General features: G+C 37.5%; 1 protein-coding gene across 4 annotated transcripts in view; it reads right to left on the reverse strand.

Moving 5' to 3' along the window:
• Positions 1-866: 866 nt before the first annotated feature.
• The window catches only part of Itgb1 (integrin subunit beta 1), a 51608-nt gene continuing 39913 nt past the window's right edge, over positions 867-12561 (reverse strand). For 3 of the 4 annotated variants that reach the window (XM_021242094.2, XM_004861882.4, XM_087206941.1), the window contains exons 15-16: positions 7822-7988; positions 867-2085 (exon numbers count right to left, since the gene is read on the reverse strand). In XM_021242094.2, the coding sequence (XP_021097753.1) occupies positions 2020-2085; positions 7822-7988 (233 nt within the window). In that variant the 3' untranslated portion in view covers positions 867-2019. Of the gene's footprint in view, positions 2086-6509; positions 6591-7821; positions 7989-12561 lie in introns of all 4 variants that reach the window. The other variant, XM_087206943.1, reaches the window with a different exon arrangement.

Consider the following 12561-nt stretch of genomic DNA (forward strand, 5'->3'; position numbering starts at 1 on the left):
ATGGAGTAGTAAATGAGCAAGATCATTTCTCTCATGGATTTTAAACCAGTAAAAATATGTAATTCTCACCTAAAAGATACTTTGATCAAAACCAGGAAGCAGATTTAAGTGGAATAAATACAATGATTATCAATCAACAGTGATGTGAAAGAGAGAGTGCTGAACACCAGAGGCTGGTTAAGTGGAGACCCTGGGTCGTCCTCACCCACAAATCTGAGATGTGCTGCATGTGCGAGGAAGGAGTACGTATTTCTTCTAATAAGCTTTACACCAGCACAGTGCTGCCTTGGTTCATGAAAGGACGCTTTTGTTTGTGAACAATTTGGTTTGTGAGCAAAAAGCATTTGGCAAAATTCTGGTTTTGTTTGCAACCTCTACAGCAGGTGACAAATACGACTGCTGTCCTCTTTCCCCACAAACACAAACATGGCCATCTTTTCCAAAGTCATGAACAAAGTCAGTTCGTGAATCAAGCTACCACTCCTTTACGGACATATACTTTTGTCCAAAAATAAACCAAAGCCAAATGAAAACAAAAATTTCTCTGGTTTTGCTTCAGAGAATGATAATCCTACCTTTATCTTAAATAAAATTATATAACTTCCAGCTTCTAGTAGCAGCTCTCAGATAATGTAATGTTCTTAAGGAATTAGTTCTGCTTAATGTAAGGATGATACTTATCCCCCAACACAAGAGGACAAGGATCTAAATCCTTATTTCACCAATCCTTCCCTCCTGAATAAAGAACTGTTGTAGCTTGTTAAGTAGAATATGAATCAACCAGAAATGTGTTTCCTCAACTTTTTTAATTCATGAAAAGCTCATGCACACAAACTGGTAAGTCAACACAGAACTGAAACATTCAATTTAAGTATTTTAGGCATTTTTATTTAATAAATAACTTCAGTAAACAGCGTTGTAAAAAGTGAACTGTTAAAATTAAAAGGCACTTAAAATAAGAATGTGACTAGTATGAAACAAGATGAGCAACCCCAGCAGTAAAAAGTGAATACACAGTGTCCGCTCAGGCCTACAGGAATTGAGGTCGCCTAAGTGACTGCACTGCACAAGCTAAGGGACAGCTTCACATGTTCATGGAAAAGGCGAACGTAGAGCTGCAACTCAGAGAAAGAACTGATAAAAAAAAAAGTCTTACCCCAAACTGCAAAGACATTAAGAGGTTAGAGGGGGTGATAAAAAGCACCAGGTATTAAAAAATAATAATAAAATAAATCCAATTCAAAAGGTCCCCATTCAGCAAATACTATGTGAATTATGGCCTTTCAGTAAATAGTGCTAAATCAAGGACTCTTCAGCAGAAAATTTCCCAGTACTTTTATCCAAGGCTTGAATTTATAAAGAAAAGGCATAAAAGTTACCAAGACTGAGTAACTCTTAAAATGGCACACAGGTTTTAAAGCTATTTGTTTTTCCTTCCTAACTCTGAATTTTCCCCATGGCCTGTACAGATTTCAAAAGGGTTTTACACCAGTAACCCTCCACACACTCATCTTTCAGATATGTCACCAATCATGTCTCATAGGCAAACAGCAAAATAATAGATTGAAAACAATCCTAAACTAGCTAGCAAGACATTTCCTTTGGATTCTGTATAACTGAAAACTGACATATCTATAAAACTAAAAATCAGTTTTAATACATGATTAACAGAAACTCTCATCGAGGTCATTAACTATTGACCTTCCAATCACCCTCGAAATATCACTTAATTCAGTAAGAGCTTGATTTCAGAAGTCCAGGAGGAAAAGGTCAAAAAGGCACAATGTGACCTTAGCTGACAAGGATAATGATCCTGTCTCAAGTCTTCTGTCAGTCCCTGGCATGGATTATAACATTATTTTCAAAATAATAAAAAAAAATTTTTAAATTATACATATTATACATATTCAAAACTTGCACATGAATAAAACCATGGCAACAGTGCCCTAAAGCTACCTTACTGTGGCTATGAAAATTGCTACTTTGCATTCAGTGTTGGGAAATCTGCACAGGTGGTACTCATTTTCCCTCATACTTTGGATTGACCACAGTTGTCACGGCACTCTTATAAATAGGATTTTCACCCTAAAAGAGAGAGAGAGAGAAATTATCAGTTACAGAATTAAAATCATGAGTCATTAATTAAAAAAAAAAGACTAAATGTTATGCCCATTTGAAGAAGTCATTCCACTTAATCTGTCCAGGGAGCAGTTTTAGAAGGCATTACTAGCAGCTTATACACAGATACACAATGCAAGCTTGTCTGCAAGCCACATGATGTGCTCCAGCTGCCACTGCTCCTCTAGAAGGCTGACATAGCATTTCCTCCATGGCATAGAATACGCTGCTCTTGTGTCTCTCCTGTGAACAAGCTTCCAATGCCCATCTTAAGGAAGCCTGGACTCTACCTGCCTCCTATCACCTGATGACACACACAAGGTGCTGGATAATCACAACAAGAATCTCTGGCGAGGAGCTGCCTGTCCTCTGGTCTCTGCAACAAAAGTCACTGATGAGAACATTCTGGGTAAGGCTGCCAGTGTCACTGGGAGTCCTGTGTCTTCACCAAGTCATACCACCAAATGTGCTTAGAATGTTAACTGACCGCCATTCTTCAAGAAATCATCATTACTCTCTTTACTCCTCAGTAGCATACTGCTGACGTTTTACTGCAGTACTCTACTACAGAATACTACAGACCCAAGCAATAAACACAAGAAATCTTTCAAGACCCAAAAATATACTGACAGTGATATTTCAAGCAGAAAAATAGTATAACCGTATTTCTACCTTCAAGGAGGGTAGAGCTGGGGGGTGGGTGACAGATATGAAAAGAAGGCACTGTGATAAAGTCCAAAAGAGAATTATGTACATAATTCAGGAACAGTGCCAGAAAAGACAGATGAACTTTATTCAAGAAGAGTAGGGACCTGGAGTTTAGCTCAGTGGTGATGCCACCTGCCTTGCAAATAAATGCAAGGTCCCGAGTTCGATCCCAGGTACCAAAAAAAAAAAAAGAATAGGAATGTTTTTGTAGAGACACTACAGATAAATTACTGAAATGTAAATAGAAACAGATACAAAGTCAGGTACAGAGGGACAAAATGGCACATTTATGTAGAAATCGCTCTAGTTCTGAAGGTTTTAAGTATAGGTAGAGAGGCGTATATGTAAGGGGAGGGGAAGGGAGGGAAGAAAGGCACACCCAGTCACCCCCGAAGGGAAAGGACACCGTGTGAAGGCGGTGACTTCAGCTCCAGTCGGTGTGAATAATACTGACACAGCCCACCTAAGCCCTCACCCTCTAAATACAACTTAACCAGCTATTTCTGAACGTGGAGAAATTCAGGATTCCTCCAGGATTCCTCAGAGACAAATACGGATAACAGAAGTATAAAGAATCTTGGATTCTAATCCCAACTGGGGCTTATAGGTTCTTATATAAACATTTGAAATGGGAGTCAGGAAACTAGATCTTAGCAACCAGCTTCCTAGAAAGTCAGAGTGTAAACAAGTTACTCATATTTCCATCCTCCTATCGGCATATAGGGCTAACATGTCCATTCTTTGAAATATGTTAGGGTAATAAATCACCATTTAATTAAGTTTCTTTAAAATGATACATTAGATAAATTCAATATAAGAACAATAGGGGAGGGACCAAAAGAAAAAAGAAAACAAAATATCAAGCCCAATATTGATGAGTCCGAAGTATAATTTATATGGAAGAACTTACCTTTGGAAAAAGGTCTGCTTTGCTATACACACAAACATATCTATTATTTCAAAGTCCATCCAAACAAAAGTTTAACATGCAAGGTTAGAGGTAAAAGTATCTATCTGTATTAGGCATCAGTTTAAATGGAGGTAAACTGAAGTAATCCAGATTAGTTTCCATCATTCAGAGTGCAACTCCACCCCACAAAGAAGCAGAGCTAATTTAAATCTGGAGAACAGGGATCTATTCCACCCTGACATCCTCAGGCTGTGCTCTCTCTGGGAAGGGTGGGAGTGGCAGCTGCAGGACCACTGCTGTAATATGATATGTTCCTATATGGGACACAACTGGGAGATCTGGAATCCATATTGAAATCTGCCGAACAGACTAGTGTTTTCCAACCTACTTTACAGTTATAAATTAATAATCTGGTTTTTAAAAAATGTACCTATCTGGTAGTTGTATGTGTCAAAATAATTATAGCGTGTACTAATCATGTAATGAATTAACAGGCCCCATATCAGAAAAATGCCTTATAATCATTAATTTCTACAGTTAATTTCTTTTTTTTTTTTGGTACCAGAGATCGAACTTGGGACCTTGCTCTTGTGAGCCAGGCGGCAGCACTACTGAGCTAAATCCCCGGCCCTCTACTGTTAATTTCTAATGTAATTTTTCCTGAGAAAACATCTCAGTATAATCTATAGCCATGAATTTACCTGAGCTTTCTAGAGTGCTTGTCTAGCATGTGTAAGGTTTGGATTCAGTCCTCATTAGTTTTGATTCTTGAGTTACAGGAGATGCTTATTTTGGTTGAAGAAGTGAGATTTTTAGCTAAAAATTAAGTCAACTATATATACACTAGGTGTATATATATATATATATGTATGTATATATATATATATGTAATCACTTATAAATTTCCTTGAAAGTACACGTAAACATAACAAAGGTGAAATTTTCACCTCAGTAAAACAAACAGAAATTTTTCTCTCATGAGAACCACATGAAATTATCAGTATTTGTCTGTTTTTGACCTACAGATTTAAAGAAAAAAATTCCAATAATTTCATTAGCTAATGAGTTTTCCTCCAAAAGTGACTTTCTGTAAAGCTTTAGGTGAGCAAGAAAAGAAAGTATCACCTCTCAGGCTAACATAAAAACGTACCGACAAGGGCCAGGGATTTAGCTTAGTGGTTCCGCTGCCGGCCTCAAAAGCACAAGGTCCCAAGTTCGATCCCCAGTACCAAAAAAAAAAGTACCGACCTATCCATATATGAATTTGACTATAATTTTCTGCTAACAAATTTGACTTTAAATAACATTTGCTTAGAAATGATAAAGATCTGGAAAGTCATGATTCCTAGCATTATTGGTACTTCCTAGATCCTTTAGAAATACTCACCATTCCTGTATTTTCAGCTTTTATTGTATCTTTTCTCCCCGCAGTGCTGGGGATGCAACCCAAGGCCTCACACATGCTAAGCAAACACTGTCCCACTGAGCTACGTCCCCAACCCCTTTGGTATCATTTCCAATACAATAAATAGCCCTAACTGCCGCTGGAATTCCTAATATTAAAGCAAATTCCCCATTACAAAGTATGCTGTGGTAGTTCTGTGAATGTGGTCAAGTGACCTAACCCTGTGCTTATTTTCTCGTGTATGAGACAGGAATCAAAACGGTTCCTATTTCTCACTATTAGCATGAAATAAATATATACTAAATATTGAGAACTGTGTTTGAGACACAGGAGTACTACGTACATTTCAGATATCACAAGTGCAATAATTATTACAAACCTGTCATTATCTATATAATAAGGCAGGAAGTGAGAAAGGCTGAATCCTTCAGGCTTTACTGCATTCAATCAATTGGGAAAAGAAAGTTCTGTGTCACAATCAGGAGAATTTGGTTCTCAACACAAATTATCTTTTAATAAGAGTTTTAAAGGCTCACATGATCACACTAAAATATGCTGGTAACATTTAACACAAATTCAGATGTGAACAGTTTGAAACTATATAAGAAAAAATTGTGTCCACTACTTATAAAATGTCATCCAGGAAAAACATACCAAAAGAAAGCTACCCAAGCTAGAAAACAGGATAAGTAAGCCTAACTACAACTGTGAAAGTTTCAACTAGGTTTTTATTTAAAACTGAGACTTTCCTTTTTAAAGACTGCGTTACTGAAGAAAATTTCGATCCTAGACTTGAAAATTACAATATGCAGTAATAAAATTGCACAAACACAGTCTTCTGGCTCTCAGGGGAACTTCAAGTTACAAACAAGAACTGAAGAATCTCAAAATCTTTTAACTGTATAAAGTTATACTGCATTATATTTATTTTTCTATTTTGCAATTCAGATGTCACATTCGGTTTTTATTATTTAGCCTTAAGCTTACACATAGTGATCTACATCCATATAAGGATAACACCGCCTACAGCACAGGACTGTCGTGGGGATTACAGCTGACTGTAGTTCATTTGCCAAAACCACCCACTAGGGCAGCGACCTGGTGCCACCTGACTTACTAACTGCGAGACCTGGGATCGCCCCTTCATCACCCTGATTGCAGACCACATTCTTTTCACTATGGCACAGCTCTTACTTGTAGACCATGTAACTCAGTCCTTCTAAACACTAAGTTAACACGCAAAAGGAAAAGCCATAAAGTAGCCATATAAATAAAGCCACACTTTTTTTTTTAAATAGCAATAGTGATAAAGGACACACAGTGCAGAAAAAAAAGTCTACATGCAAAGACAGAAAGTGAAATACGAACGGCAACTTAGAGACCAGCTTTACGTCCATAGTTTGGATTCTTGAAATTATTAATAGGACTCTTGTAAATCGGATTTTCTTGCTAAAGTAAAAGAAACAGTTTCTATGATTTGATCAGAAATAAAAGTGATATTTATAGTGTTTAAGCACTATAAAAGGGAATCTTTACTATTTCTACACTCACAAAATTCATAATTTTTTAGAAACCCAAGCAAACTGTAGTAAATACAGATGACTAAACTTCACAGAGTTAAAAATACTGAAGCTGTCATTGCCTTCTTGTATCAAAAGATGAATACATGAGGCCCAACCATTCAGCCACCCGCCTCTGAGTCCTGATCTCAAAGCATCCCTTATCTAAATGCTACCCTAAGCTTTCAGTCATATGAGCTTTTCTTGTTTGTTTGTGTGGGGTTTTTTTGGTACCAGGGATCAAACTCGGGACCTTGCACTTGCGAGGCAGGCAGCAAAACCACTGAGCTAAATCCCCAGCCTTTCATATGAGCTTTTCTAAAAAAATTTTAAAGCAAGTTTGAGATCTTCATTGAGTATAATACATCTTTTTTACACTATAAAGTTCAATGAGTTTTCAAAGGCACAAATACACATACAGTTGAGATCACCCAAGATGATCAAAATCATCCCAAGACATCCCTTGTGATGCCTTTCTGTCAGTCCTTTCCCCAACTCCAGTCCCCAGCAAGCACAGATGTAATTTCTGCCCCTGCAGCTGCAGCTTTTCCAGGATGTCATAAAAATGGAACCATACTGTGTATAGCCTTTTGAATCTGGCTTTTTGTTTTAAGGGAGCAGGCTTTCAAATAAATAGCTTGCTACAGAGATAATGTTATTTAGGATTCTTTTTTATGTTAGACAGAAAGTCAAAAAAGTAGATGTAGGATCAAAACTATTAAAAGAACTAAAAATAGGGCCAAGGATTTACCTCAGTGGCACCACACCTGCCTTGAAAGCCCAAGGTTCTGAGTTCAATCCCCAGTACCAAAAAAAGAACTAAAAATACTGGCCTCTATAACCAGACCATACATTCTCACATTTTGTTTCAAAGGGTTATATTAAAGGTGTTTTCTGGTTTCCACTAAATATAACTTCTTTGAATAATGAACTTCTAGGGAACGCAATGTTTAAAGATATATGTCAAAAGAATATATACAAAAGGCCACAAGTATATTAAAAAATGTGAACATAGCTAATCATCAGGGAAATGCAGATAAAAATAACTGGTCTTATTGCTAAAAACAAGTGTTATATTTATTTTAGAAATTACCTTGCTTTGTAGATGTTTTGCAACTTACCGTGTCCCATTTGGCATTCATTTTCTCCTTTTCAAATTTAGCGAATTCCCTTCTGTCATGAATTATCATTAAAAGCTTCCAAATCAGCAGTAACGCCAGGCCAATGAGGACAATTCCAGCAACCACACCAGCAACAATTGGAATGATGTCCGGGCCTGTGGGGCAGTCTGCAGAGCAGGAAGGGCAACAGTGAGCACAGAGAGACTGCAATGTGCAGGGTCCAGCCGCAGCCACAGAGTGGAGCAGTATCTCACCACAAATTTCAGGATGTCATTGGTGACAACATCAAAAGTCATCCAAACTTGTATAACTCTAACACAATGCATGCAGGATTTTACACACTAAAAATTACTAAACAGTGGTAAAATAAACTGAAGATCTGAATAAATGGAGAGATTCCGTGTTCTTGAATTGGAAGACAAACTGTCAATATGTCAGTTCTCCCCAATATGATTTATAAACTTAATGTAATCCCCATTAAAATCCCGAAAGGATTTTTGTAGAAACCAGCAAGCTAATTCTAAAACTGACATGCAAGCAGAGAAGCAGATAAATATTGGCATAAAAATACAAACTGACCAATGAATGGCACAGAAGTGGGAGCAGAAAGGAAAAGTACGCATCTACAGCCAACTGATCTCTGACAAAGGTGCTAACAATTCACACTGGAGAAAGGACAATCTCGTCAATAAACGCTGCTGAGAAAACCGGAAATCCACATGCAGAGTGAAATTCAATACCTGTATCTCACCACTTACAAAAATCAATCAAAATGGATTAAAGACTTAAATGTAAGACCTGAAACTATGGAACTACTAGGCAAAAAACATGGGGACATGCCTCAGGACACTAAAATGGGGAAGGATTTTTGGGGAAAGATCTCAAAAGGAGAGGAAACAGAAGCAAAATTAGACAAGACTACATCAAACTGAAAACCTTCTACACAGGAAAGAAAGCAGTATTCAGTTGAGAGACAATCTTTAAAAACTTAATACTATAACATATGATAAAAACAAAATAGTGAATATTTAAAACTTTTTAAAAATTCATGACAGTAAAAGACACATTGCCATTACTTCTCAAAATGCCCCCCACAACTTTGAACACAATTATCCCATCGTTCTTGCCATTCTTAGAAGCTGTTCTGTGAGTCCTATTTAATGAGCGCCTTCACTTGTGCATTTAGTTGGCTACCTAAATGTTCTCAGTGGATTAAGCACATTTACCTTTCATGGTCAGGGCCAGAAATCCCACAGTACCAGATCCAGTGAATGAGGTGGACACGGGCGAGCAGTAATGTTCTCATGAGCTGCCCTTCCGCTGGATGGCACTGGGTAGCAGCATTCACATTTTATCAGCTCACAGGACCTCACAAAGGAGTGGCAAGAAGGAGGGGAATGTGTGTTCAAAGAGGAGAATATTTTGGGCCAGGCATTTAGCTCAGTGGTTCCACAGCCTGCCTCGCAAGCGCAAGGTCTGAGTTCCATCCCGGTACCAAAAAGAAAGAAGAGTACTTTATGGGAAATTAATGGCAAGGCATCTTTATTTAGACACAACCATATGTTCTGATCATCCCTTGTATCTACATAACGGGAGAAAATATTTGCAAATTGTATATCTGACAAAGGGGTAGTATCTAGAATATATAAGGAACTCACAAAACCCCATAGCAAAAGAGAGCCCACAGACCTTTCTCGAAAGACATACAAATAACCACAGTACATTAAAAAAAAAAATTCTGAACATCACTAATCATCAGAAAAATGTAAATCAACACCACAGTGAGATGTCACTCCAATCCAGTAACAATGGCTATAATAAAACCACAAAGACAGATGCACTACAGAAAAGAGACCCCTTGTATACTGTTGGTAGAACAGCTATTACAGCCATTATGGAAAAGAGCAAGAAGTTTGCTCAAAAAATTAAAAACAGGGGACTAATGTGTAGTTCAAAGTGCTTGCCTATTATGCCCAAACTCCTGGTCTCAGCCTCCATCACTGCAAAAATACCCTTCACCTTAGCCAAGAAGTGGAATCCACTTAAGTGTCCATCCAGTGGTGAATGAATAAAGAAAATGTGATGCATGGTGTATGCACAATGGAATAGTGCTCAGCCACAAAAAAAAAAAAAAAAAAGAAAGAAAGAAAGCAGTCCTCTCATTTGCAACAATATGGATGGAACTGGAGTTCACTATGGTTTCCTGAAACAGAGTCTCGCTATGTAGTCCAGGCTGGCAGCAATCCTCATGCCTCAGCCTCTTGAGTGCTGGGATTACAAGTGTGTGCCAGCACACCCGGCTGGAGTCCATTGTGTTAAGTGAAATAAGCCAGGTTCAGGAGACAAGTAGCACATGATTTCACTCATATGTGGAACATAAAAAAGTTAATCTCATAAAAGCTGAGAGGAGAGCAGTGGTTCCCGGGGGCTGGAAGGGTGTCCGAAAAGGGGTGAGGGTGACAGGTAAGGGATTCTAAGTTACAGTGAGGCAGAAGTGTAAAGTTCTAGTGTGTGCACACACACAGTGACTATGACCTGTACCTTTCAAAAAGCTACAAGAAAGTATTTTAGCAATAAAATGACACAACTAGGATAGGATTGGCACGGCAGAAGCAAAATCTTTATATGTAGATGAAATGATCATCTACAGAGAAAATACTAAGAAATCTCTAGGAGCCCCTAGAACTTGCACTTGAATTTAGCAGGATTAGAAAACACAAGGTATATACAAAAATTCAGGTCTGTGTATACTTGCTATAAATGAAGAATTGGACATTGAAATTTAAAAAAGTTCTGTAGGAGTACAAAGGACCTAGAAAAGTTAAAAACAAAAACAGTGTTGGAAGACATTTAGTACCTAATTTTAAAACTTCTTCTAAAGCTACAGTAATCAAGGTAGTGTTGGTGTAAGGAAAGACATATAGATCATTGGAATAAAACAGACTCTAGAAATAGAACCACACATATATGGTCCACTGAGTTTTGAAAGATTATTTAACATTAGCATTTTATAGAATATAAACTCAATTCAAGAGACGAGGAAGAGATAGTGTCTTCAGCAAACGGCACTAGAACACCTGGTATCCGTATATAAAAAATTAACCTCAACCCTTTTTTTCCATACATGAAAATAACTTGAAGGGATCTATGAACCTAAATAAGAAAGCCTTAAAAGTATAAAACTTTAAGAAGAAATTATAAGGGAAAATATTTATGAATTCAGGGTAGGCAAGAACAACCTGGGATACAAAAAACATGATGTATAAAAGAAAAAAAATTGATAAATGAGATTCCACCAAAATTTAGAACTTTAAATGACATCATTAAAATGAAAAGTAGTCCTTAAACAGACCATATTTACAATGCATATAACCTATGACCAGAATATATAAAGAATTCTTAGAGCTCATTAATAGACAACCCAATTAAATGTAGACATAAGAAGATGATAAATAGCCAATATAGTACAAGGAATGGTGTGCAATTCTAGAATCAGAAAATACTAATCAGTACAATAATAAGATTGAATTATACACTCATTAGGGAGATGAAGTCAAAAGGTTTAAAAGCCTTGTCATGACTTTTTCTTTTAGTTGGATTCTCCCCCTTTGCATTTAATTTGTCACGCCCAATGGATTCATTCTGCTGGGTTTCCTGGGGTTGTGATCCTCATTGTCTTTTTCTAGGGTATTGTCTAAAATTTTTTGGAGTGCCGCTTTGGCATTCATGAAGTTCCTGAGGTGCTCTTTATCATGAAAGTATCTTATTTCTCCATCAATTTTGAAAGATACTTTTGCAGGGTACATCAATCTGGGTTGGAGGCTGTTTTCCTTTAGAGCTTGAAATACATCACTCCAAGCTCGTCTTGCCTTGAGGGTTTGCATTGAGAACTCTCCTGTGATTCTGACGGGCTTTCCTTTGTATGTGATTTGTTTCTTTTCTCTCACTGCTTGTAGAATTTTGTTCTTCTGTTGGATTTCTGGAATCCTAACTATTATTATGCCTATGTGTAGATTTTTTTTGATTAAGGCTAGCTGGAGTCCTATATGCCTCATTTATCTGTATGTCAAGTTCTTTTCCCCTCCTTGGGAAGTTTTCTGCCATCACTTCTGTGAACAGTTTTTTTATGTCATCTGCACTCTCTCCTCTTTCTTCATTGACTCCAATCAGTCTTATCTTATTCTTCTTTGCATCGTCTAGCAGCTGTTGGATTGATTTCTCGTGTTCCCTTACAATTTTAAAGCAATTTTTCTTTCCCTCCTCACTAATTGCAATCTTTTCCTCTATATCTGAAATTCTATCCTCACATTGGTTCATTCTGCTGTGTAGACTTTTGATGGGAGTTTTTAATCTCCTGGAAATCTATTTGTATCTGTATTATGGATTCCATTTGTTTTCTATGTTGGAATTCCATCATGTTCCTCAGATCCTCTATTTTTTTATCTGTGTCCTCTTTAGATTTATTAATCATGTCTTGCACCATGAGCAAAATATTTGCTGTTATCTGAGTAATTATTTCTGATTTCATTTTTCCCAGATCCTCTTTTGTTGCCAGTTCAGAGAGTCCAGGTGGTTGAGTATCAGATTGTTCCATCTCGTTTCCCTTTGGGGTTGCTGTAGGTGATCTGGAACTCTGGTTTTGAGGCTTGTTTGTGTGTTTTCTCATTTCCAGGGGAGGGGGGGTGCTTCTGGTGCCCACGTGGCTCACCTTCTCTGCCCTAGGAGCTTGGGATGGCGGTG

The sequence above is a fragment of the Heterocephalus glaber genome, unplaced genomic scaffold (assembly GCF_053883595.1).
Source record: "Heterocephalus glaber isolate CG9 unplaced genomic scaffold, H.glaber_assembly_v1.0 deba00000738, whole genome shotgun sequence".
NCBI lineage: Eukaryota > Metazoa > Chordata > Mammalia > Rodentia > Bathyergidae > Heterocephalus > Heterocephalus glaber.